The sequence below is a fragment of the Charadrius vociferus genome, unplaced genomic scaffold (genome assembly GCF_000708025.1).
Source record: "Charadrius vociferus isolate BGI_N301 unplaced genomic scaffold, ASM70802v2 scaffold1012, whole genome shotgun sequence".
Taxonomy (NCBI): domain Eukaryota; kingdom Metazoa; phylum Chordata; class Aves; order Charadriiformes; family Charadriidae; genus Charadrius; species Charadrius vociferus.
The window spans coordinates 466,098-491,597 of NW_009647359.1; the positions used below are offsets into that span (position 1 = coordinate 466,098).

Here is a 25,500-nt window from a genome sequence, read left to right on the forward strand (position 1 = left end):
AACCATGAGGACCTCAGGGGAGGCCTCGATGTGAATGAAAGCAAATAGGCCACGACAGGCACAGAGCCTGGGAAATAACTTGCTCTTAGGTATTCTTCCCACTCCATGCCATTTATGGCTTGTCCATGAGCTTTGCCTGCCCTAGAAAAGACTAAAGGGGGAAAACTTTTTTTTTTTTTAAAGCGTTGTCCGTGATTCTCCTTCCTGCTTGTTCAACAGTCATGGAATGGGAAGGACTTCAGCAAAGTGCTCTCAGCTTTCTCCTGCCAACTGTTTTCAGACAGACTTTGGGACAGCTGTCTTAATTGAACATCATTATTAATGGAATACTACATGAATTAATAGAAGGTTTCCAAGCTTCTTTAATAAAGTTCTCATTTGCAATTATTTCTATGCAGATGATTCAACTAATTCAGCTAGCTTTCGACCATGCTGGCACATTATTATCATTGCTAATGGTAATTGTTTGTGTCATGCTTTGAATCAGAAAAGAGTAGCTCTGCACATCCCAGAGGAAAAATACCACTATGGATAGAGTGAGAAAAAAAAAACCAACCAAAAACCCATGAATCAACAGAAAGGCTACTTTGAGTTTTAGCAGTGCTATTTTAGAAACCCATTTATAGATCCACATTTCTGAATCAGTGAGGCCACCTGTACAGAAAGAGCTGATCAGATTTTCTGCCTTTTTAGATCTCAGCATTTCCCAAGTCAAAAGAATGGATTTTCTAATTCTCTGCTTTCTATATCCAACCATACGGTCATTTGGCGGAAATAATTAGGAGGGTGTACTTTTTGTACCGACAATCAGAAACTCTTTCAGCCCACCTCTGACACACGCTGCAGTCAACTGCTGGAGAATTTTGCTTTTTTTTTCCATTTGCTGCTAATGTTCCTAGCGTGGAAGCCCAGTTACGGCACCCGCACATCAAGCAGTTCAGGATGCCGGTGGTATGATATCAAGTCAGGGAATGACATTTGGGCTTGAAACACGGTCTGTTCTCAAATCAAATAAAGAGGTCATTATGTGTAATTTCCCACCATACACCTGGCTTTTGATTTACTAATTAGGAAGGCCAAAGAGAGGTATGTTTGCTTTCACCTTAATTGCTTCTTTGTGTCTAACCTGCTGCAGAGCTGAAGCTAATGCTTTTATGGGGCTCTCTGTGTGTGCGGTGGGTGGGAGGCGTGTGCTCCCAGATCGTCTTATCTGGTTTCAGCCAGCACAGCCAGACACGTACTCCAGGACTCCCGACTCCCTGGAACACGAACATTTTCCTGTGCCATTGTCCCCAAATTCCTGTAAATGTAAAACAAGGTACTTCCTAACTCAGACTCTTGGGAAAATACGCTGTGGCTTGCTACACTCTTCTATCCAAAGCCTCACATCATTAGCCTTGAGGCAAGGGGCTGTACTCTGAACAATGACTCCTGGCAAAAAGTCCTGCCAGCCTGACGTAAGGACACCTCTGCCCAAACCGGCAGGAGGAGTGGCACAGCAGCAGGACCCCTGTGCGGCAGGCCATCAGCAGAAACTCTTGCCTTGTCAGAAGCGGTCATCTGGAGATCACTCAATAGCAGGCAAAGCACTGGATCTTAAGAAATCAGGAGGAGCCAGTAAACCCCTTCACTTAGATGCTTCTACTGACAGTATCTTTTCTCCCTCCAAGTCAGAAACTAAGTCCTTCTTTTCTCTCCTTTTCAAGGAAATCCTTTTCCTTCTGCTTGCTCTTTCGCTCAGTGTAACATATACCGCTTGCATGTGGCTGTCTGACACTACTTGCTGTATTTCAGGGAGATATTTCAGGACCAGAATCAGCTGACAGGCACAGCCAGAAGTTAAATTGCTGCACGAACCGTGCTACTTCAGGAACACGTGTTGGAGATAGTACCTACCACTCCTCCCAGCTTGCTCCCGCACCCATGGGACTAGCAGTTTCCTTCTGTCCAGTCCCAGGCTCTTTCAATCCCTCCTCCCTGCGACTCCCAAAGGACAGGAGGGAATGTAGCTGTGAGGAAATGCCTCCTTGTGCAGCCCTTGGGAGGGGACAGGCAAGCAGAGGGAGAAACCAACATAGACAAACATGTTTTCCCATGAATAACAGCTTATGAGCTCTTCATTCCATCCTGTCAGTAGAATAAGCCATGGCCTGACCTCAGTGAACATAAACCGCCAAAGGAGTTCAGTGACTCCTGTGAGGAGTTGGGGCCACCAACAGGGTGATTTAATAAGATTAAATGTGGTCTCTGATTCAGGAATATCTTAAAACCTCTGACTGCCAGTAACAAGGAGGTAAGAGCAAGGAACAACTAACTCTCTACCTCCCCTGTTTCCCATACTGTTACCCAAACTGCCTTTTACTGATCACCACTGGGCACTGAGTCACAGCCTCTGTGGCTCATTGATCTGACTGAATATGGAAGTTCTTCTCTCTTTATGTTGTGGCCTCAGTCTTTAAGCGTGTTCTGACTGAACTGCTGCAATGTCTTTTCTTATTCCTTCTGTCCTTGGACCCGTGCACCAGGGAAGAGTTAGTAGAAGAGTCCAGCCAGGGCCTTGACCAACACTTTTTGTCTAAAAAGGATCAGGACAGGAAGCAAATACAGGAAAAAGCTTTTTAATGGAAGCCCATAGCCTCAGTCCATGGTGTCTTGTGATGTGCCAGCCTTCAGGCTCTCTGGAATGGTGACGTGCTGCTGTTCTCAAAAGTTGGGCTATACTTGCACCATTCAATCCACATCACGGGTTGTAAAACAAGTGGAAATGGCATATATAATGTTACCTGACATGAAGACGAATATGAAACCTTCTGTCATCTGATCTTTTAAGCTAGGGGACTTTAGGTGGCTCTGTAACTCACAATTTCTTCCTAGTGATGCTGTAATTGTGTCTGGAGCAGCAGTTCAGCACCCAGTCCCTTCTTCTCCCATTTCTCCCCTCTCTCACATGACTCTGCCCTCTTGAGAAGGTAGCTCTCTGCTGTCTGTGCTCTCATTTTTCTGATGCTGGCACTGCCACACGCTCCAAATTGTGCTATCTCCCTACTGAAGTAAGAATAACCCCAGATTTCTTACCTTCTGAGTTGGGAGGGAATGCATTCATGCCAATCACTGACTCTAAGAAAGCTCAATTCACTAACTTATAATACAGCTCAACGTGTTTCAAATTCCACCTCCTGCCGTTTACACTGTGATGTGAATTCCTTTTCAGTGCTGCCTGCGAGGGCAGTTACTGCTGTTTCTGGAGCACAGACTAGCTTGCTTTTTTACTCCACACAGGGAAGGCAATAATTAATCAAGGAGAAAGGAACTGTGTAGCTCACTGTCGTAGAAGACTGCTATGACTGTTTAACAAGTTTTAAAAAAGGGACAGGTCGTTTTCATGAATAACAGGAGTATTTAAATTTAAATTAAGGCTTATAAATTTAAGCTAGCTTCCATCTACCGAGAGCCAGGAAAAGACCTGTGGAGGACAGATTACCCCTGTGAGGATTATGGGTTTCTTCCTCAGGCTTTGAGATGAGTGATTATGACAAGGTCAGCTTTGTCCTTTCACCAAACATTAGCTGCGCTGCAGGTCTCCTGTTACTTACTAGCTTTGTTGTCCAATGTGGGACATGTCTTTCGTTCACTGTCCACCTCAGACTCCAGTCTGGCTTCACACATAAACTTCATGCACAGGGTAAGCTCCTGAGCCCAGCAGAGCAGTCTCATGTGAATAATGCCTGCAATGAAGGGACCCTCATCTTAGTCAGTATCCCTCTGGATGTGTTACCCTTGCTAAGTTACGATAATAACATTCACCAGCAGTGCCTGTAAATGAGAGCAGCTTTCTCAGGTGGCTGGCAAGAGATCTTTCCCTTGTGACATCAATTGACTTAGCTGCAGTCCTCCACCACGGTGCCCTGCAGCCTCCACACACTCCGTTAACCCTGCTGTTTCTCCCTCCCCAGTACGAACCTGACGCAGTTGTTTCTCAAGCTTTTCCTGCCCTTGGCTATGAATTGCATTACAGCCACTGTGATTTCTGTGCTCGTAGTAGTTAGGAGACAGAAACAAATAGAAAACATGTGCTCTGGGCTCTCTACAAACAAAAACAAACTGAGTCTCCAGTTGGGACTCTTACTAAAAAGCAAATGGGGAAAAAAAAAATTAAAAAAAAAAAAAGGGAAAAGGTTCAAACTATTCTGTGCCGGGGGTCACATCACTGCCTGAGCCATTGAGAAACTCTGCGGCACTTTCAGACGTGTGTTCCTCAGCCTGACCATACTGCTGTTTCCAGTAAAACCCTAACTGCTATTAACACCAGCAGAGTAGCGGCCCAGACATCACAGAAGCAAATCGTGCCCCTCACCTCTTTGCGCTGCTTTGCCAAGGCAGCAATGTGGTGGGGAATGTGACTGGGCAGAGCCTGCAGACGGAAAAGCAAAATGCTTGCTCTACAGCTCCGTCTTCATTGCTCTGTTATCCCCAAAGGCGTGAAGCTTTTTAGCGGGTGAAAGCATCTACTGGCCCTCTGTGCCACCCGGAGTTTCTCAGAAAGGGAATGAGGCCATGGTACAAGGCTGCTGATACCCAAAGTATGGCTTTTGCTAAAGGTAGTGAGACATGGGAGCCAACCGTGCCTGTTTCGCGTCCAAAGCATTATTTGACAAGGCTTCAGACATCATATTGGTACATTCCAGCTGCTGGCAGCATTTATACTTTACTTAATTTTATACCAGGAACACATCTTCCCTCAGCACATGTGGCTTTTTGAAAACAAGGAGAGTTTTGATCATAAGTAGCTGTAGCACCTGGGAGTTCCCAACACAGACTAGATTCTTGCTCTGTATCCTGAACGCACATGACTGAAGATCTGCCTCTGTCCCAAGCGTTTTACAGTCCTAACTAAAGTCAATGGCTGAATGCAGACAGATGGGTGAAGAAGTAAAAACAGTATGACCAAGAAATATTAAGGAGGGCAAAGATGATGCAGCCAATAGATGCTGAGGTTGTCTTTATATTCGAGGCACAGAAGAGAACGTGATTTTGATGTTTAGGATCCCACTGGGGAGCAAAGCTCTTTTTAGGAACAGAACTAAAAAGTCTACAACTATTTGTTTGATCCTATTTGCCTCTGCAGCCAGTCCAATGTCCTGCTGTAAGTCTTGTAGGATTAAGGTTTCTATCAGCCAGATTTAGTGATGTTCCAGCATATGGGATGATTAAACTACATCTAAATGGAGGCATGCAGAAAGGATTTCTTATTTTTTTTTGTCTACCCCTTTATCTTTTCTGTCAAGAAATACGTTCAGGTGATGAGCGTGCTGGATCTGTTTTGTTGTTAGAGCTCTCAAAAGCAATTATTTTCATGCCGGTAACTCTACAGTTTGACCTGATTTTCCTCAGTTTCTAGTCCCCTGCCTCCCTCTCCCCCTAGAAGCAGTATTTCAAACTCCTTCCTTAATCTGCTAATCCTTAACCTGAAGGGAGTGAATAAAACATCTAGATGGACAGCAGCCACAGGATGTTTATGTGCAGAATGATAAACAGAGAACAGACCTTCATAGCATGTTTCAAAGTCTGTCCCAAGCTGATGGATCCCTGGGGTTCAGCATGAAAGTCAGTGGGTGTTGATTGCCAAGTTTCTTTGAAAGCCTAACTGTGAACCTTTGCCTTTTGTTAGGAGTAAAATTTCGGACAAGTTCCCTGGTAGCACAGGTTACATTGAGAGGAAGGCTTTCGCGTTTTGTAGCCTAAATAAAAGTGAATGGATCTGAGTAGCTGGAGATTTGTTTTCCAAATTGACTCCAGTCATGAGTCACTGAGGATCTCAAAACCAAATACCAATTTCATACCTGGAGCCTGAGCTGTTAAACTCGGAAGCTATTTTAACATTGACTTAGTAAGGTTATACCTCTGAATTGCAGTATCTCATATGTGGGAGGTCTTCTATTTGTTTTTTTTTGCTGGATTGCTGTAAAATCTTTGAGAGATTTGGGAGGCTGAAGGACATAACAGAATTGCTTCTGGCCCTAAGACTGACTAATCGAGTCCTAGGAAAAGTGCAATAAGTGTTTTATGATAGCAAAATAGTGTTTGTTATTAAGAAGGCTGGCTTGTTTGTCATGCAAAAGACCTGAGGCAACAGCAAAGTTGGTTACTGGATTGTGCCTTCTCTTTTTGCTGTCACTGGGATAAGCTACAGTCAGTTACAGCTGAGCAGGTTTGAGAACGCCACTTTCTGTGTTTGTCCCATGTTATTTGATAGCTTCCTTCGCAATCAGGAAGACTGATATGGCAAATGCAGAATCCTAACCCCATGATCCCAGGAAATGCACTGGCTGTTTGAACCCCTCTGGAAGTGATTTTAATAACTGAGAAAAGATCATTTAATTGAAGACTCTCTAACTGCAAAACCGCAACTTGGCACTTGCCTCCCTTTACTGTTTCACAAAGAATGAGAAGACAAATGATCTTGTCTTAGAGGGCTGAATCTGTAATGAGTAACATTCTGTCTAGCTTCAGTGATGCTTTGGTTGCTGGCATCAGCGTCGTGCCCTGGCTGCCTCCTGGAGCCTTTTTCAGCAGCAAGCACTATTTAAGATGTCCCCTCTTGGTTTTTTATGGCCCTGTGTTCCAACTTACTGTAGCTCGTATTTTACATTGTGCTCATATTTTACATTGCATCTGAATGGGGGCTGGGGAAGGATTAACACCAGACACAAATATTTTCTGGTGAAGGAGAATATGAAGTTCTACCTTGTTTAAGAAAGCTTGGTACAGCCAGCTAAGCCCTGCACTGAAAATCAGGCAGTCTGTGGTCTCCTATTGCATTAATGGGTCTGAAAGCTTTGACCTTTACGCAGGCGAGCCTGTTCAAGAGACTAACCAAATGTAAACCATTCCAGTTTTACCACTCCAGCGCAGATATTTGTCACCAAATCCCCTTCTGTGACCAATGCAACAGACTCCAGTGCAGCCTGGTTGTCAATTCTAGTTGACATTATAATGGAGCTGATGGGATGGGGTGGAGGGGAGCAAAAATGATAACCAAGGATGAGATGACCGTTTGAATATTTGAGTCTTTCCACTAGATCCTATTTCACTTGCTTGAATTGATTCTTGTCAAAGGGAGTTCCTCATGTTGTCAAGTAAAATTGTTGTATGTGGCTTTGCAAAAGTTATAGTGTAGTTTCTGGAAGAAAGGTATATAGCAAGGGAAAGAAGCACAGATTTTGCCATCCTCCTGTTGCTCCTATTTATGTCATTTATTTGTGTTGTGAATACACTGCAAAATCCGAGTTTTGGCTTTGGCACTGGCTGTGCAATTTACCCTGTGAGCCAGAGAATGGGACCAGACTCAGATATTCTTGCTGGTAAAGACATAAGCTACAGGCAGCCTCAGAGACTCTTATTGCTGACCCATTGGACTGATGAATCTCCTGTTTCATAGTGTAAGAGAGGTAATGGAGGGAGATCAACCGTGAGGAATTTTGCAAGTGAACAGAATTACCTTGTTTATTTTCTGGAGTCATTAATGTGTATGTGCGTATATTCACTATATATGATGATTAAAATGTATTTCCCTGTTTAGGAGTATCAGATGCCTGCGGAATATTATCCACTGGAACTTGATCACCACATTCATCCTGAGGAATGTGATGTGGTTTCTGCTTCAAATGATAGATCACAACATACATGAAAGCAATGAAGTAAGTGCTTGGAGGTAGCATGTCTCTGTCATGTAGTTTGGGGGCAGGCAGGGATGCCGAATTTGTTACAAATATTACAGAGGGCACATCCACATGCTCAGAGTGACTTTCATGTAATTTCAATAAGATGGACAAATTGAGCTTAGATTTGCTAGATTTTCATTTATTTCTTCATTGCTGAATATCAAAGAGAGGGGGGTATAAAGAAAAATCCCACCCAAAAGCTTCAATCTTATTTTCATTGACTGTAGATATACTGTGAGACACAGTGTTGTGTGATACACTAAATTTGGTGTTTCTTGAACATTTTTGTTGGAGCATCTTGCAGTGATGTGCACGTGTGTAGGAAAAGTATTCATTCCAGAGGGCAACATCTCCATGAACAGAGTACAGAAATAATTGATTTGGCTGTTGAGGCTCTGAGTCAGCTACTTTGTCGCATGATGGTGGGCACCTTGCTGTCCGGAGTCAGTGAGAGTCTCAAGAAAATAAGAAATAGGGCCTGAAACAGTACAATTTTTGCTTCTTGATATCTTTGTGGGAAAAAAGAAAAAAAATCAGTTTTTCTGCTAATCATGCTTTACCATGCTGGTCTTGAGGATGAAGCTCTGATATGGGCTGCATCCAGCAGCAACTCCCAGTCGCTGAAAGGGATGGCTCCTTCCTTCACGAACCCAAACGCTTCACTTCAGCTCCTGCTGCTTATTTTGCACTAGCTCTGTTCCTTTTCTTGATCCCTTGGAGACTGAACTCACTAAAATAGTGGAAAACTGACCTAGCCAACAAAAAAGCAAGGAGGAGATTTCTGCTGGTGTTGTGATACAAGTCAGGTGTCTGATGGGTGATTGAGAGTCAGAGACAGTTCAAGGGACTGGACAGATGCACCCAATAAAAAATGGAAAGGCTGAAGGGGGCAAGAAGTGAGGCATCTTCTTTGTATGACATTGAGCACTCTTGATGGATACAGCATGTCACAAGACTCCCATTTCTCTTACTCTCCGTGTTATTTCTTGTTCACTCAAGTAAGCCCCAACTGCAGATGCTTGTCTGAGTGAGGACATAGAATCAGTCCCTATGTAAGCACTGTAACACCTCCCCCTGTTTAGTCACCCAGCAGCCCCAAAAAATAGAAGGATTTTGGAGTCGATTAAAAGCACCCACTCCAAAACAAAAAGCATTTTTCTTTATTTTTTTGAGGAATAGTTCTCTTTGATAGTCCCTTGGCAGAGGTTTTTACGTTCTCATTCCCATTGTAATATTCTTGAAGTGGAGTATTCTCCTCTTAGGGTTGTCCCCTGATATTTACCTCCATAATAAAGAAAAAACATTATGCTACAAACACACTTGTATGCACATACACACACCCCCTTCATTCTCTCTTTGGAAAGCACGTGGACAAAAGTGCCTATAGATTATGAGCTGGATCCACAGCTGATGTCAGTCAGTGTAGCTCCACTCATGTAGGAACTGGTTCTGTAGAAATTGAAAACAACCCCAGGAGCCTGGATATCTGTTCCTTTTAATGTCAGCTGGGCACTCATCATCCTCGGTTAACTTTTCAATTGTAAGATTTGACATCTGAACTTTAATCCCGTACTTTGGGAAAACAAACAGAAAAGTCATTAGTACCTAAATAAAGAAGAAGTCTGAGATTCTAAGGTCTTGGGGATATCTCTGCATAACTCTGTATTATTATTCAATCAGATACTCCTCTGAGAAGATGTAACTTCTATTAATTCACTGTTTGCCTTGTCTGTGTTTCTGACATTTTCAGGCTATAGAAGATGGTGGCATGTGAGCTTTATTGTTGACAGTTTTATGCTGTGTGATTTACTCTCATGACAACACTGCAAAACTTAATACAAATGTTTACAGTTATTTAGGAAAAAACAGTTGGAGTCAGGCACTCAAAATGTGACCACAAAGTGGCAAGGAAAATACAAACGTGCAAATTAAAGGACAGATCCTCACATGCCTCAGTTTTCATTAACTCGTCTTTTCTCTGCAGAACACTGCAGTCTTTTTGGGAAGGAACTTTATACAAGCTTAGTGATAACTTTGTTATGTTCTTATTGTGGTATAAGTCAGAGTCAAAATAACACCACCAAAATCAATGGGAGCAACATCATTTATGCTAGCTAATGATGTGATCTCTTCTGTGCTGATCAGCGGAGATTAAATAACGCAGTTACAGACGCATCAAGGACTCAATGTGGAAACGTTTTGCATGAAGTTATAGTGCTTATGTTAATAAATCAAGAAGGGGAATTGCTGAAGATATCTGGAGCCTAGTGGTGGATACGTGTGGGGATCAGGAATCCTTGGTCAAATAAATGAAAAGGTATAAATTAATGAGTTCTGCTAATTGGGTTTATTATTTAATAAAAATAAATCCACAATTCCAAAAGGAATTGCTCAAAATTCATTTTTGTCTGGTTTCCTATGGAAACAGTGCAGAGGGAGATCTCACCACCATCATGTGTATTTGTCCATATCTGTCCCAGCACCTTCCCAACCCACTGGCCAATTCCACTCAGTTGTGACACAGGAACAGCAAGCTCAGATATAATTATTTTTTACAATTCTTGTGAAAATGGGCAGCTGTGGAGAGGACAAAAACTGTGTAAGTGTTGCAACTGAGGCAAAGAGTGGAACAAGAGTCTAGACATTATATAAGAGAGTTTACATGAGATTGAGGCCACAGGGAAAGATGTAATTCATGCTCATACCATTGAAAAATCAAGTGTGAGTCTTCAGAAACCTGGTCTTACTAGTTTGGGGGTCAGTCAAGAATGGAGCCAAAATATTTGTTTTGTGTTAGACAAAAATAGAATGGTTTTTTTTTTGTTTGTGGTTTTATTTTCCTTTGCTCAGGCCAAGAGGTGGGAAAAAAAGAAAATTTCATTAGGTTTAAACAAAACATTGAAAACAAAATGTTTCATCTTCTTCTGAGTGTTTGTTTTTTATACCTATTTTAAAAATGAAGCCAAACTAATTTTCAAGTCTTAATGAAATAATACAGAAATGAAAACTTGAACATATCCAAAAGATTTCTTCTTATTATTTCAGGTCAATAAACAGAAGTGATCGAGACTTGTGAATGGGCTATCATTTTGTAATTTGTCTCTTGTCCAATAAATTTGTAGTCCGCAGAATTTTGCTGGGTTTGATAGTGCATCTGCTGCTCTCTTGCTGCCTAGAGATCATCAATACCTCATGCATATGAAGTCTGAAATAAAATTAACTTGGGGTCAAAAGTTTCAAATACTTTAGTAGAGTTAATTAAAAGGCTGGAGAATGGTGAGACCAAAATGACATCAATGATACCAACTAACGTAGGTAATTAATGTCATGCTTCAGGGAATACGCTGAATGACTGCTTGGTCAGAAAGAAATTTTCCCAGACTTCTGTGTGGAAATTACCATCAGCAGTTACTTGTGATTTATTGAGGTGATGTTACCATCTGCTTCTCTGTAGCTAATTGTGTATTCCACAGCTGTGCTCTCACTGCACAGCCATTAGGAGAAGATGCCTTTACTGATACATTAAGCCTGACCAAAAATTCCCATTGAAGTTATGGCAAAATTCAGAGGTGATGCGTGTAGTTATGTGACTCACAGACTGAAGCACTAATGGCAGGAATAGAGGGGATGAAGTAGCTGATAAAAGCATGTCTTTAAAGTAAAACGTCTTTTTTTCTAAATGTCAGTGGTGCTCCTTCCCTTCAGTGGAAATGAAGCAAGATTGTGACATTAACTTCTATCTTATATTTTCTTTGAATTGCTCAGCAGGTGGGTTATACTGCCTAAGATATGTTTAGACTCTTATGTCATCTTTGGATACAACCCTAGGCTATGGCTGTACCTCTCTGAAAGATCATCTGTAGTCAAATGGCCTGCCTCCTCTTGTCTTCTTTCCACATGGCTGCTTCTTAAACTGCTTGCAGACTGCTGGTGCGGACGTGCCTTATGGCATGTTAACTTTCCAAACGTGCTCAGGTACAGGAGATCCCGCATGTTGTGGTGAAAGCCAAGCCTCAGCACAAAGTCACAGACATAGCTGTGAGTTGCCGACAGCACCTAAGATACTCTGATTCCGAGTCACAGGTATAGATCTGCATCCTGCAAATGAATTCTGCCATTGATTTTTAAGGGTAAAACAAGATGTAGAATTTTTTTAATGCTTTCACCGTGATTTTAAAATATTCTTTCCTGTTTCCTTTCCAGCCCTGGTGTCGATGTATTACCACTGTCTACAATTATTTTGTGGTGACCAACTTCTTCTGGATGTTTGTGGAAGGCTGCTACTTACACACTGCTATAGTGATGACTTATTCCACAGATAAGCTGCGGAAATGGGTCTTTCTCTTCATAGGATGGTGTAAGTACCTTGTGTGTTTAAAATGGTGTTACATGGTACCTGGCATTAAAGTGATAAAGACAAGAGCAGCAAGAATAAACTTTAAAAATCCCACTGTGGTGAAATCTGACATTCAAACCTAGCTTTGTCAGAACAACATGAGGTCAGGTCTAGTCACTGTGGTGATGACATAAAGTTAATAGGTTATTGCTGGATTTATCTTCTTCATTTAGATCCTCAGGCACCCGGTGTTAAGGAAAGAAAGAGAACTCCCAGGCTCAGCATTTTGGGGATGCAGCAGTTCATACCATGGCCCTTTCACTTTGATCAGCAAAGCAGTGATCACAACCACTTATACACTGCTGCTCCACGCGGCATGAAACAGAAAAGGCACTGTCCATGCCCTGTGGACCACTCCGTCTCCAGAGACAGATGAGACACTTCTAAGTCAGGAGCTGACTAGAAGAGAAGCCTAATTATCTGCCAGTTCCTAGAGAACAGCCCTTAATAAAGAGTCACGTTTCACCTTTGTACTGCCCTTGTGGCTACTTAGGGACAGCAAAATATCTCATTGCATGCTGTTACCTCCCTTCTGCTGTGTCAGCCTGGGCCAGAACAAAGGCTGCTCCTTTTCCCTAGCGGCATCAACATAAGCTGCTCCATCCGTACGGGCTGGGAGCTGAGTGTCAGAGCAGCAGTCCTGCTTAAAAGGATGTATGGCTTGCAGCGCATGCAGGCTGAGTATGAGCCATCAGTGCCTTCTCTTGAATAAGGTAAAACACATACTGCATGGCCAGAACATTGAGGGAAGTTACTAATACTTCCTACTCAGCTTTGGTAAGGCTGCCTTTGCAATACTGTTGTCAGTTTTAGGTCTCTTAGGCCAAAGGGGATGTGAAAAAAATGGAGATTATCCAGTAGAAGGCTGTCAATATGATCAAGGATCTAGAGGATGTGACCTGTGAAGTGAGGTTGAAGGAGCTTCTTTAATCTAGCAAAGAGGAAGCTAAGGAGGGTTCTCTTAGGTACCAAGAATGATTTGAAGGATAATTACGAAGATAACAGAGCCAAATTCTGCTTGATAATAGCAGATGTTATAAGAAGGGACAATGAGCACAAATTGCAGACTGGGAGGTTCCAGCTGGACATTAAGAAAACAGAAAATTTACCAAAAAGGTAGTACAACACTGGAACAGATGATGCAGAAGCTGTGGAATCCCTGACTCTGGAGGTAGGAAACATTCATCAGGTCTAAGCCCTGGCTGAGGTGAGCTCATGTTGATAGTTCTGCTTTGAGCAGGAGATTGGACTGGGTACCTTCAGAAGTCCTTTCCAACCAATATCTCCGTGATTTGAACTTGGCCAGGAGAGGTGTTGCAGGACAAGCCCCATGCGGCAGCTTGTTCACTTGAATGCAAAATCTGAGGTCAAACAGAACTAGGGAATTTGGCAGTTCTTTTCTGTTGAAAGAAGAAAAGTGGAAAAAAAGTAGCATATATATTTTCTTCTCTGAAAGTAGAATGACTTTTTGTTCAGAAATGCCTCTTCCTCTCAGAATTGAGCAGAAGTAATTGAATTGCAGTTCTGAAGGCAGAAACAGCCTTTAAAACAAAATATGTCATTCAATCCAAAATCAAATGGGAGGAAAGCGGAGTTGTAGTAGGAAGAAAATGTTTATGTGGGAATTGATTCAATTTTTTTTCAATATTCTTCAGTTCTGTCAGCAAACTGGAAAATCAGCTGCTCGCACAGCTCTCACAGAGCCCCTGACTGGTTTGGTCCCTAGTATTTTCCCTCTCTACTTCTCTCAGAGACTCCTCAAACCAGGACACTAATGTAGGAATAGTGCGAGCTGAATATACCTTTCTTCTCACCCTTTTGGCTGCTTTCTGGCTCTGCTTTGCCTTCCCATACGCAATCTTTTACCATCCTCATTCTCAAATCCCTGTTCTTCGCTTCACAAGGAAAAGTAAAATGTCTTCCTCTAGGAGAAAGGACGTGGCTACATTTTGTCTGTTCACGCCTAGCAAGAACATGGGGGAAACAAGTGCACCAGACCCTGTGAGTCAATGGCAAATAAGATGGGAGACAACACAGTCACCTGAAGAGCACAAGAGTCACCAGGGGTGGTGGTGCAGGAGATCAGAGATGAGCCATACTTCTTGCTAAGGTTAAAGATGACCACTTAGCAATTCAGTCTCTTCCCTACTGTGTTGTCGTTCTTTCCACTTTGCTTCATTTCTTTAAAGCCTCTGTTTTCCACAGGAGAGGCAACAAATGGGAGGTTAAAAGGCAGTGTTAGATACAAGGCAGTGCTGACTCCTACCTGAGGGTTTGTCATGTTGAGTCATGAATTCATCTTAGAGTAGCAGTGATTTCAAAGGGACGTGAACCTGGAGGTTGGAACCAGAGATGGAGCTGGAGATGCTTGTCTTGTTTGATTTTGCCTGAGGTGACAGGTTAAAGGTAAAGGGGAAATGGAGGGGGGAAACTCTGCTCCTCCAATTTTGACGTCAATCCAGTCTTTGCCTGGGTAATGCCTGGGTGAAAAAGTTCCTGTTTCCCTCAGGAGGTCTGTGTCAAAAGGCCAGCTCCTCTTACTCTTCCTCACTTCCAGTTTCCTCCTCCAGCAAATCCCCTTCAAACCAGCTGGACTCTGAAGGCCTAACACAAAACAAGCACAAGGGCAAGGCTCTGGACACAAGACTGGTTTAACTACAGAACTGGAAAGCAGAGGGTATGGCACTGCTGGGACATTAAGTGTACAAATACACCTCCTCTGGTGCAATGAGGTTGCGTGCCCAAGGAGCAGTAATGTAGAACCTTCTGGGTGTAATTGAGAAAGTGAGCCCTGTAAAGCCAAGTGCATGGCCTTGACAGGAACTCACCTGCAGACACAGAGCACACTGCACATCATAGGTAGAGTGATACCTATAAAGTTAAGAGTAGTTGGATCCTATAGATAGTAGCTGGATCCATAGGGCAAACAATGAATGAATTCTGACATGGCAAAATATCAAGAGATTCTTTCTCATAATCCTGTTTCACAGGGAAAACTCAACAAAAAAAAAAAAAATTGTTGAAAATTTTGAAAACAGGCTTCATGCAAAGAGTCTAATAAGTTTACAAGCTTCTTGCAGCCTGGGAAATAAAAATCTAAACACCCACCTCCAAGTGTTGTTTCTAAGGTTTTGCTGTATCAACAGCAGAAAAATTTAAAGGGACTGAAATTGCCTTTAAGCCAGATGAAATTGTTCTGATCACTTATATAGAAATATAGGTATCTATGTGTGTTTGTTAATAATTTTTTTAACTTTTCTTACTGGCACTGGAGTTTTCTGGTTTTGAGATTAGCTTTTTTATATATACATAAAGACAATTTAGCAATTGTGATGCACTATACCATAATAGGACCACATGTATTTAGCGTCTTCCAGTTCATTAGCCAACACTGTCCTCACACAAATCTGAATCTACACCTGTATCATCCAGCCATACATGGGTTATGATTAACTCCTGATTTTTTTGCTGTTGCAGGTATTCCTTGTCCAATCATTATTGCCTGGGCCATTGGCAAACTATATTATGAAAATGAACAGTAAGTGATGTTAACATTTGTGTTTATGTGGCTCTCTAAATAAATTAAGAAATGCGTGCAGGCTGAACTCTGGACCGGTAATTTAGAAATAAGGCTGATTCATAGGAAAGAGGTGAAGGTCCCATCACCTCCATCCAAATTCAGACCATCTCAAATTTCAGAACACTACTTGAGTCAACTCCAGAAAATACCTTTCCCAAATACCCTTGGCCAAGCCCTGAAGTTCTCATTTGATAGCTTTATACATGATTTACTGTCAGGGTAATCTCCTTCAATGAGAGTTTTGCTTGAGTAAGACCTTGGTAAAAACTACAGCTGAGTTCTAAAGGATTTAGCCTTCTGGGAGTGCAGAATTCAGTTGACAGTCTGCCAAGAATAGTCTTATGGCTGGAATTTTTGCATTTCTGTTTCTGGCTTTTCCAATTGAAAGCAGTTAGTGCATGAAATTGGAAAATATAGGAGATAAAGAGGCATCTGTGTTTTGGGAATTTATTCCCTAAACGTTGATACTGGTCAGATACAGCTCAGCTTGTACTTTTCAACTAGTGTTTGGATCAATGTCTATTGTCTGTTACAGCTCCCTTCCCTAACCTTAAAAAAATTCTTTTCTCCATGAATCTGTTTTTCATATGACTGCACTGTTTGCCTGTCTGTAGCGCATGTGATTAAATGTGTCTGCCTCGTAGGTGTCTGCCTCTGCACTAATCTGTGGTCTCCTAAGATCAGTAGTGATCAGTCAAAACAGTAAATGCAGACTGGGGTGCATTTCACCACATCTGGAAGGAGATGTCCAAAGTAGGTTGGGTGAATTAGACTTACAGTCACTGTTTCTCCTGACTATAAGGAAGATGGATAGGATGACTGGCTGAGCTTTGGGAATCCACACTGTAGGCATGGAAGGAATTCTGTTATGTGCTACTAAGTTCCTCTTCTCTCTCCCCACAAACTTGACCCCTCAACCGATCTCTCTTCTGTAGCTTTAATGGTGACTTTGAAGGTCTAAATCTAATTCCCAGGAGTTATACATGTTGGCAATCAGACAGACATCCTTTCACTGAGAGAGAAGTTTTGTGTGATTCCATCCCTGCCTACAATAATCATATGGGAGAATTCATATTGTAGTCTCAAAATGGCAAGAAAAACTTGTTCGAACCTGTTCCTTGAGTGTCCAAGTCAATCAGCCCAGGGCAGTAACCTCAGATCACCAGATTTCCCTAATTTCTGTGCTTACAGACCTTCTTGTTTCTGGATAGCTCAAGGATCACAACATTCTGGGTCTGCTTTATGGTCGTGTTCCTTGTAGTTGTTACCTTGCACAAGCCAGGGCAGCATGGCAGCTGTCTCATTGTGCTGAGGTAGGGCTTTCAGCTCTAGAATCACAGAATCACAGAATGGTCAGGGTTGGAAAGGACCTCTGGAGATCAACTAGTCCAACCCCCCTGACAAAGCAGGGTCACCTACAGCAGGTTGCACAGGATGGTGTCCAGGCAGGTTTTGAATGTCTCCAGAGTGAGAGCTGAAGGAACTAGTCAGCTTAAACAGCACAAAACAAAATAACCAAAATTTGTGTCTTGAAGGCTGGAGAGGCAAAACATCACATGCTTTAATAATGGCGATGCACATTAAACGTTCCTGTTGGGAGTGAGTTCAACACCAAGGTTTGAACACCTCATTTTGGAAGACTGCTTATCTCTCCCAAAAGAAATAATGGAAAGTAGGAGCCCTGACAGGAACATGCCACAACAACTGGGATTGCACTGCACACGAGGTGGATAGATGAAGAAACCACTTGTACCACTACGTACCACTGCCTCCTTTCACCATCACTGTATAGCCATAAAGTGAATGTGAAAGAATCTCCCCTTGATGTACCATGGATATGAAGAAAGACATGACATGTTTACATAGGTACATGTGCCACCTTTCACCAGCAAAGGTGTAACTGGCCCAGATCCTGCACAACAAAAGAAAGAGGGATGCAAAATACAGTCATCAGGGCAAGAAAGGCAAAGTGGTACTATCTGGCATGCAGAATATCCAGACTGTGCCTGTTAGGTCGCTAGGTTCAAGCTGTCTGCACTGGGTGGATTATCAAATGGAGCTTGTGCTTTTAAATCCACATCATGAACAAACCTGTACACTCTAATCCGTATACATCATTTGCCCCCCGTGCTTACTGATAAGGCAGGCGCCAGGTTACTCTCGGTTGACCCAGACAATTATACCTAATGTCTTGGGATGTTTTCACTTTTCTGTCTTTAATGCCGGTGTTTGCCTTGGAGTGAAACATTCGCATACGTCCTCACTGCACGTCATAGCTACTCCAAATGTGTTGTGCATTGAGAAAGTGCAGAATTTGGCTTCTGCCCAGCATAGTGTGAGGCGTAATAGCCTGGAGCCTCAGTGTTGTGCTGGCTTATTCTCAGCAGTGGGGCCAAGATTCATGTACATTACTCTGCTTGAGAAATTGAGACTGGATGCTTCAATAGAGCCATTCCTTTCGTCTGGCACACGCACCCAGGCAGACAGGCAGAGCTCTTGTAAATGAAGACCTGATAAGGGCATTAAGCTGTAAGGCAAAGGCTATTAAATGAAATCTGCTTTTTGCATTTGTAGTAACGTCATGTGCAGAGGAGACTCGGTAAAGTAAATGAACCGAAGCAAAACAAGACATGAATAACTTGCTGAGGGCCCGTCAATTGTCATAAATATTCAGTCATCTTCTCAAGCATTAAAGCATGTGATACTTCAGATAGCCCCTGCTCACTGCCTCCCAGCCTGAGGAAAGGGGCAGATTTTGCTAAACGGTCAAACTGAAGCACATGTAGGAACGCACCTCTGGTACCTCTGTGTGGTGTGCACGTGTGTGTATTTAACTTACTTATGGTCTATTCCTCTCTCCAGTGCATCAGCCATTGGGACGGTTTAGACTAAACTTTGTGGCATTTACAAAATCCTTTCTCTGTGCTGGGGTGATGTAGAAATCATGCCTTTAATTTGAATTCCGTAAGTGTGTGCAAATATAGACAGTTGAGATAAAACTAATCCCCGGCTTTGAGAAATAATTGCTGCCAGGGTACTGGAGCATCTCTCATGCAAGGAGAGGCTGGGAGAGTCGGGAGTGTTTTGCCTGGAGAGGAGAAGGCTCAGGGGGATCTTATCAATGCTTATAAATATCCTATAGGAGAGTATGAAGAAGGGGAAGCCAGCCACTTCTCAGTGGTGCCTGGTGACAGGACAAGCGGCAGTGGCACAAACTGAAACACATGAAATTTGATCTGAACATCAGGAAACACCTTTTTACTGTGAAGGTGGTAGAACACTGGAAGAGGTTGCCCAGGGAAGTTGTGAAGTCTTTATCCTTGGAGCTACTCAAAAGCCATCTGGGCACAGCTCTGAGCAACCAGCTTCTGCTGATTCTGCTTTGGGCAGGGGTTGGACTAGACAATCTCCAGAGGTCCCTGCCAAACTCTGCTATTCGGTGAATGCAGTCTGGTCTCCCCACTCGGCCTAGCTGTTGCGCTCCATTTATCTTTACCGCTGGGGAAATCATGTGATATTCCCCCATGAGGTTAGACCTAGCAAACTGGACACATGCAGAGAACATGTACTCTCCTGCAGCTTCCAAGACTGTTTGGTTATCCCAGCGGACAGCCCAAAATTCAAAACAAAATGGGAAACTTCTCTTCTTCATCTGAGTATGCATTTGAACTGTAACTTAAGTTGTTTGGGGGTTGAACTGGAGTTCAAGTTATGTAGCTCATAATAGTTTAAGAGCTCAAAATAGCACACAGGAAGAATGTTAAGAAAATACTTCAACCAACTTCCTAATTTTTTCATTTTTGTTCTTACTAGGGACCACGTTCTGCGTATTGAGGCAAATATAGTTGGTACTGTGGCAAATATTCTGTCTAGCGTTTAGCAGTTCTTGAACAAAATCTGACAACTCTGAAAAAAGTACTGTTAAGTCTCAATAAAAAAAACACACAAATGATTAAGAGTTATTGTAGTATTTTCATTGATGGACAATTGGTAAGGGGAAGAACATTAGTAAGATCTAATTAACAGTAATGATAAAACCAGTGTTGGTTTTTGTTATATAAAGAACTATCAGAGAACCATGAAGAATAATAATTAGTGCTATTCAGTAGAAGTGTGTTTACATATCCAAGTCTAATCAGAGCTGTCTTCCTAAATTGTCCTCTTCAATATTCAGGGAGTGTTTGTTTATTCTTTCAGAGGTAAAAAAGAAGAAAAGAAAAAGCCTTTTATTTCACACAGATGGAATTAAACTTCTGATGCACCAATTAATTTTCAGTGGTTTAGGTTTCTCTTTTTGATTTTAAAGAAATGTGCAGTGATGATTTTATTGCAGAAATAATGGCTTATGTTGGATTTAAAGTAATGGTTAAGATGATAGGCAGAAAAGTTGGCAATATCTCAGCCAAGGTCCCAGTTTGAACAGTTAGACTGTGAATGTGAAACACAGCTAAGCAAATGCAAACATATGTAATGTCACTGTCATATCTCTCCTTTCACCCTTACTCGCCTGATTTAATGGATATATTAGAAATGTTTAGATTACAATGTAACAGATTTGTCTCATAGCCTAATGATTATCACCTTCCTAGAAAAGCTGCTTTTATTTTCTCCACTAACTCCTGAAGCATCAAGTTCCTACGGACATGCCTGTGTCGTAGACGTCTACCTTTCGCCTCAACCTGGTTCCCTCAAATTGTGTGAAAGTGTGTATATACACATGATGCTTCAGTCAATGCAACCTTGGTCTAATACTGGGCTTCAGATAATAAGTGTCAGCATTTTGCTTTTCAGTATCGTTTTACAGTTAAGGAATATTTAAATTCCGAGGAGGAATGAGCAGCCTTTGCCCTGGAACCTCATTTGTGCTGTACCAGCTCTGTTCCAACTTCTCTGCTGACTTTTTCTAGCCCACTAAGTTCTGTCACGTGCCTCACCCTGTTTCCCATTAGTCCCTCTGCTGGATTCCTCTGCTAGAACAGCCAGCTTCCCAGAAACTCCTCTTCTTATAGCTCTCGGTTCTCTGAGTTTCAGGCAATATATAATAGTTCTCCAAAAATGTCCTTCAAAAACCTCTCTCAAATGTAGGTCTTGCAAATTCTGGAGAGTTGTGTTTCCTGCCTTGACATATCTTACAATTCATTTTACTTCATGTCTTTCCATCTTCATAGCAAAACAAAAAACCCCACCAAAAAAAAAATAATTTCTTTCATTTAAGGCTGCCCTGGGGATTCTTCTTGGATGATATCTGGGCTGTAGGAAGTACCTTATTCCAAGTCTTGCTCTCCTCACCAAATTTTGGAAGATTAGGTGCAAAATTATCAACTTGCACTGATTTGCAGTCAGTACACCAGAGAATAACAGACATGTTTTATATTTACAAAATATTCAAAGCCCTCTCATTTATTTGGAACTTAAAAGATGTAGAAATTGAATTAAGAAAAGGCAAACAACTGTGTGATACTGAATTGTATGCGTGTATATCTGCTGCATATCTCAATATTTCTGTACATTCAGTTCAGTAAGAGCATTTTGCAATGGGCGAACAGCTCCTTCTGTTTTAGCAAGCAACACACTTTGGAGAAAGGCTTTGGGGACATCATGTGAGTCGAAATAATTCCATCTGAACCATAGCTTTCCTGATCTCAATTTATTTGCCTTCGACTTGTGTCTTACAGACTGCAACATTTTTGAGGCAGCAAGTATTATTTTTTGAATGCTTGTAAAAGTGCAAATCTGCACCTGTCTCCGTGGCCTCCTTGGCTCAGGAATTACCTTTGTTTTCAAGTCTCCAGTGGCACTAAGCTTATCTTTTGTCACAAGGGACAGGGAAGACATATTTTTTGCTCTGTAGACTTTTTGTGTGGTATCCACAAAGGGGAAAAAAACTCTCAGATCTTTGAACTCCAAAATGTACTTCCTAAGGTATCTGGAGCACCAATACCTAAACCTTAAGGCATTATGGTAGCAAAGTTGCCTCTACTTGGTGGAACCAGGATCCAAGACCATGTGGCTGTGGCTGTAATATTAAATTAGCTGTGCCTGGAATTGTTTATGGGGCTGGAGTCCAAATGGCATGGAATAGTTCACATCCACATTATTAAACCCTCTTGGTGTCCAAATCAGGATAGGTGCAGTTTGCAGACTATTAGGCATGTCCTCTGGCTCATGCTAGCTCCAGATTTGTTTCCCAGGAATAGTGTGGGAGTTGGCTATTGTTTGGCCTGGGCCAAAACTGCAATAAGAAAAATGTAATGATGTAAATGATTGAGTCCAGGTCCATAAGCCCAGTTTCTTATTCATTTACTGACATAAATATAACTGATTTATTACTATCAATCAGTTAAGAGAATGGAGTCAACGTTGGTGGTGGGTCACTGTGAAACCACAGGCTTAGTCTATTGTATAACACAGCAGGGAGAAAAACACTTGTAATGAGTGGAAGGGAGAGTCAAGCCAGCACTCAGTCACACATGACACATCCAGGCTCTCTGCTAGTTTGAGGCCCTTCAGTTTACCTGTGCTTTCCCTTAACCTAAGTTGATTCCTTTTGGTGATCTTGCATCAGGTATTTGCTAGCTTCAGATGATGTCTCTGTACTCTATGCTGGATTTGGTGGTCACCAGCTTGGTTCAAAGCCAGTGGGATGAACTCCTTATTCATCCAGCACCTTATTTAGACAGCATTTCCACACAGCTTGAGACATATTTGCTAGTAACAGTCCTTATTTTATGGAACTGAAGTGTCGCTGGACACTGCAATAGATAACAGGTTTGTTTCCTTACAAAGAATATTTCTTTCATCCCTGTTTCAGAGCCAGCAGGACACCTCTTCTACATCCTCCTTACACCAGGTTCTCACATTTCTTGGAAATATTTACATGGGCAATAGCCAAAAACATAGTGGGAACATGAATGGTCTGATGGGAGGGGAAATGGGGCTCAGATTTGTGTCCAAACAAAAAGTGGCTTTGTAGAAAAAACCTCAGTCACTTGCCACTTATGTACATGATTAAACAACTCATGGAATAAGGGAACGTCTTGCTATGGTGTCCTTGATATTAAAATCTAAAAGAAGTGCATTCCTCTTTATAAATTATTTTCCTATCTGTTTTGTTTCTTACAGATGCTGGTTTGGAAAAGAGCCAGGGAAATATATCGACTACATATATCAAGGGCCAGTGATTCTTGTTCTTCTGGTAAGCATGTACGTGGGTGGAAGGGCAGTGCCATCTCCCATTAAGGGATAATTTGATAGGCATCTGTGATGTTCCACATCTACTTTTATGTCAAATAAAACACAAACAAGGTCAAAATTCTTCAGCTGTTTTCTCAAGTTGCCACAGTGGCTAACACTGCGAGTCAGAATTGCAGTGATCTGGTTTTGGCTGTTTCCTTGGCCTTGTGCCATTCTTTCCTCCTCCCTCTGTAATGCTGTTTACCTTCCTTTGTACAATGTTTTGAGATGTGGGAAGGAAAAATGTTAAAAAATAGGAGGTACATTACAGTATCTGCTCATCCTCTTGAGGCTCTTGAGAACTAGGGCAATTCCGTCATGCGCATGGATTAGAAAAATGTAGTAATTATGGTAAGGAATTGGATCTCCTTGTAGTCATCTATATCTTCTTCATCCCCATCATTGCTGTGTATTTGTTTGTTAGCTTTTCGGTTGTTAAATTTCCTTTTCCGTGCCACCTACAGTTAACAGGCTGTTTATCTGTTTACCCAACACTGTCTCCTGTGCCAATGAACAGTAGAAGGAAAATTCATAAACCATTTTGAACCTTCAACTGAAGTGCGGTAATGCTTTCCCAGGAAATACTGGGTGTGGATGGAAAAGATCAATGCTATCAGAAAGGAAAATGCTGAAAAATCCAATTCTACTCTTCCACTCCTTTGCAGTAGCAGCCACCTAGGAAGAAGGCAGATGTCCTAACAGAGAATTCGCAGGGCTCAGTGGAGTCCTCTGTCTTAGGGAACCAAGGCTCAGTATAGCTGTCCCCTGTGCCACTCCAACACCCACGGAGAAGGTGCAAATTCTCCAGAATAGGCAGCCATTGACAGTTTTTTCAAGGCTAAGAAGCCTTGCGCTCTCACCTTGTCAGTGCTGTGCCTTTTCATGTGATTCAGCATGAAAAAAGCTTCTCTGTTGCCTAGGAAGCCAGCTACTAAACTGAATGCTTCCAAACCTGAAATCAAGAGAGTTAATTTCTGTGTTAATTGTTAAGATGCAGCAAACAAATCATATTGTGCATCTCTGAAAAGGGAAAAAAAGGTAGTAGGAGTCTGTTTTTATGTAAAAATTCTTTCCTTTATGTTGTAAGAAGAGAAATACAATCAGTGTGATACACACAATATAATTGTGTGTCACCAAGGGAGCCATCCCAAAACCCTCACAGTAAATTGACTTACTGATACCGAGACTAACTCACAAACAAATCCTTTTTACACAACACAAGGCAGCAAGTTCGCAGTACTTGGAGCATTTAGTTTTCACATCATTGCTTCGAAGTCTGTGAATCTGTGAATCTACCATAACCCCTTTAGTCAACAAGATCTGTAAAATCCTTGGAAAACATCTCTGGCAGATACCATAAGTATCTTAGAGTCATGAAAACAGCTTTGTTCTCCCCAGAACAATACTCTCAATTTAAAGACCCCAAATGGGCACAGAAGATGGAGGTGCAGTTGGAGGCTGCCTCTATATACAGGTCATTATATCTGCCTCTAATTTAGAGCAGCTTTGAGACCCCTCCAAACTGTGCCAGTAACTATACTGCCCTAAACTGACATTGTGTATTGAACCTTTCTACGTTGGCCTGTACTTGAGCTCTAGTTAAAGAATTCATGAGAAAACAACAGTAATTGCACCATGGGGTGGAAAGCAGCTGATATATTTTAGAGAAGTAACATAAATGCAAGCCCTTCCTTCCCTCTGCTTTCAGCTACTCCCATGAGAAAGCACTTCTGGGTGAGGAGAAGAGTTCTCTGGAGCTAACAGGGTTCAGAGTCTAAAAGGCAAATCTCAAAACTCTTGTTACAATACACTCCTGATTGCTAAAATGCCCACACCCTCCTCCCCCTTTTTTCTTTAACTGACAGCTGAGTTTTGTGTTTATAGCTAACATACACAACTCCACAGTATGTTAAAGCAACTTGACAGGCTCATTTTTTTGATCCTTAGGCAAATAAAATATCGTATATAATGAGTCAAGCATCTCTTATTACTATTGGAGTTACTGACCCTTTCAAGGGTGCCGTGAAAAACGCTGGATTACGAGTGCTGAAGTTTGACATCTGCCATGTACTAAGGGCAGCACAGTCAAACATCTCTCCACAGTATGTCAGTATGCCTCTGCCTTAACACAGATCATAGAATAGAATCATAGAATCGTCTAGGTTGGAAAAGACCTTTAAGGTCTTCAAGTCCAACCATCAGCCAAACACTACTAAATCCACCACTAAACCATGCCCTTAAGCACCATGTCTACACATCTTTTAAATACCTCCAGGGATGGTGACTCCGCCACTTCCCTGGGCAGCCTGTTCCAATGCTTGACAAACATTTTGATGAAGAAATTTTTCCTCATATCCAATCTAAACCTCCCCTGGTGCAACTTGAGGCTATTTCCTCTTGTCCTGTTGCTTGTTACTAGTGAGAAGAGGTTGATCCCCACCTGGCTACAACCTCCTTGCAGGTAATACCCTTAAGCATATCAACGTACTCTCCTAACTTGGTGTCATCGGCAAACTTACTGAGGGGACGCTCGATCCCCTCATCCAGGTCATTGATAAAGATATTAAAGA

The 25,500-nt window shown here is 42.0% G+C and overlaps 1 protein-coding gene across 1 annotated transcript in view; it reads left to right on the top strand.

Moving 5' to 3' along the window:
- The window catches only part of CRHR2 (corticotropin releasing hormone receptor 2), a 112,723-nt gene that overhangs the window by 54,744 nt on the left and 32,479 nt on the right, over positions 1–25,500 (top strand). Inside the window, exons 5-8 of the mRNA XM_009880113.1 lie at positions 7,580–7,697; positions 11,925–12,078; positions 15,595–15,655; positions 22,820–22,892. Coding sequence (XP_009878415.1) covers positions 7,580–7,697; positions 11,925–12,078; positions 15,595–15,655; positions 22,820–22,892 — 406 coding nt within the window. The remainder of the gene's footprint in view (positions 1–7,579; positions 7,698–11,924; positions 12,079–15,594; positions 15,656–22,819; positions 22,893–25,500) is intronic.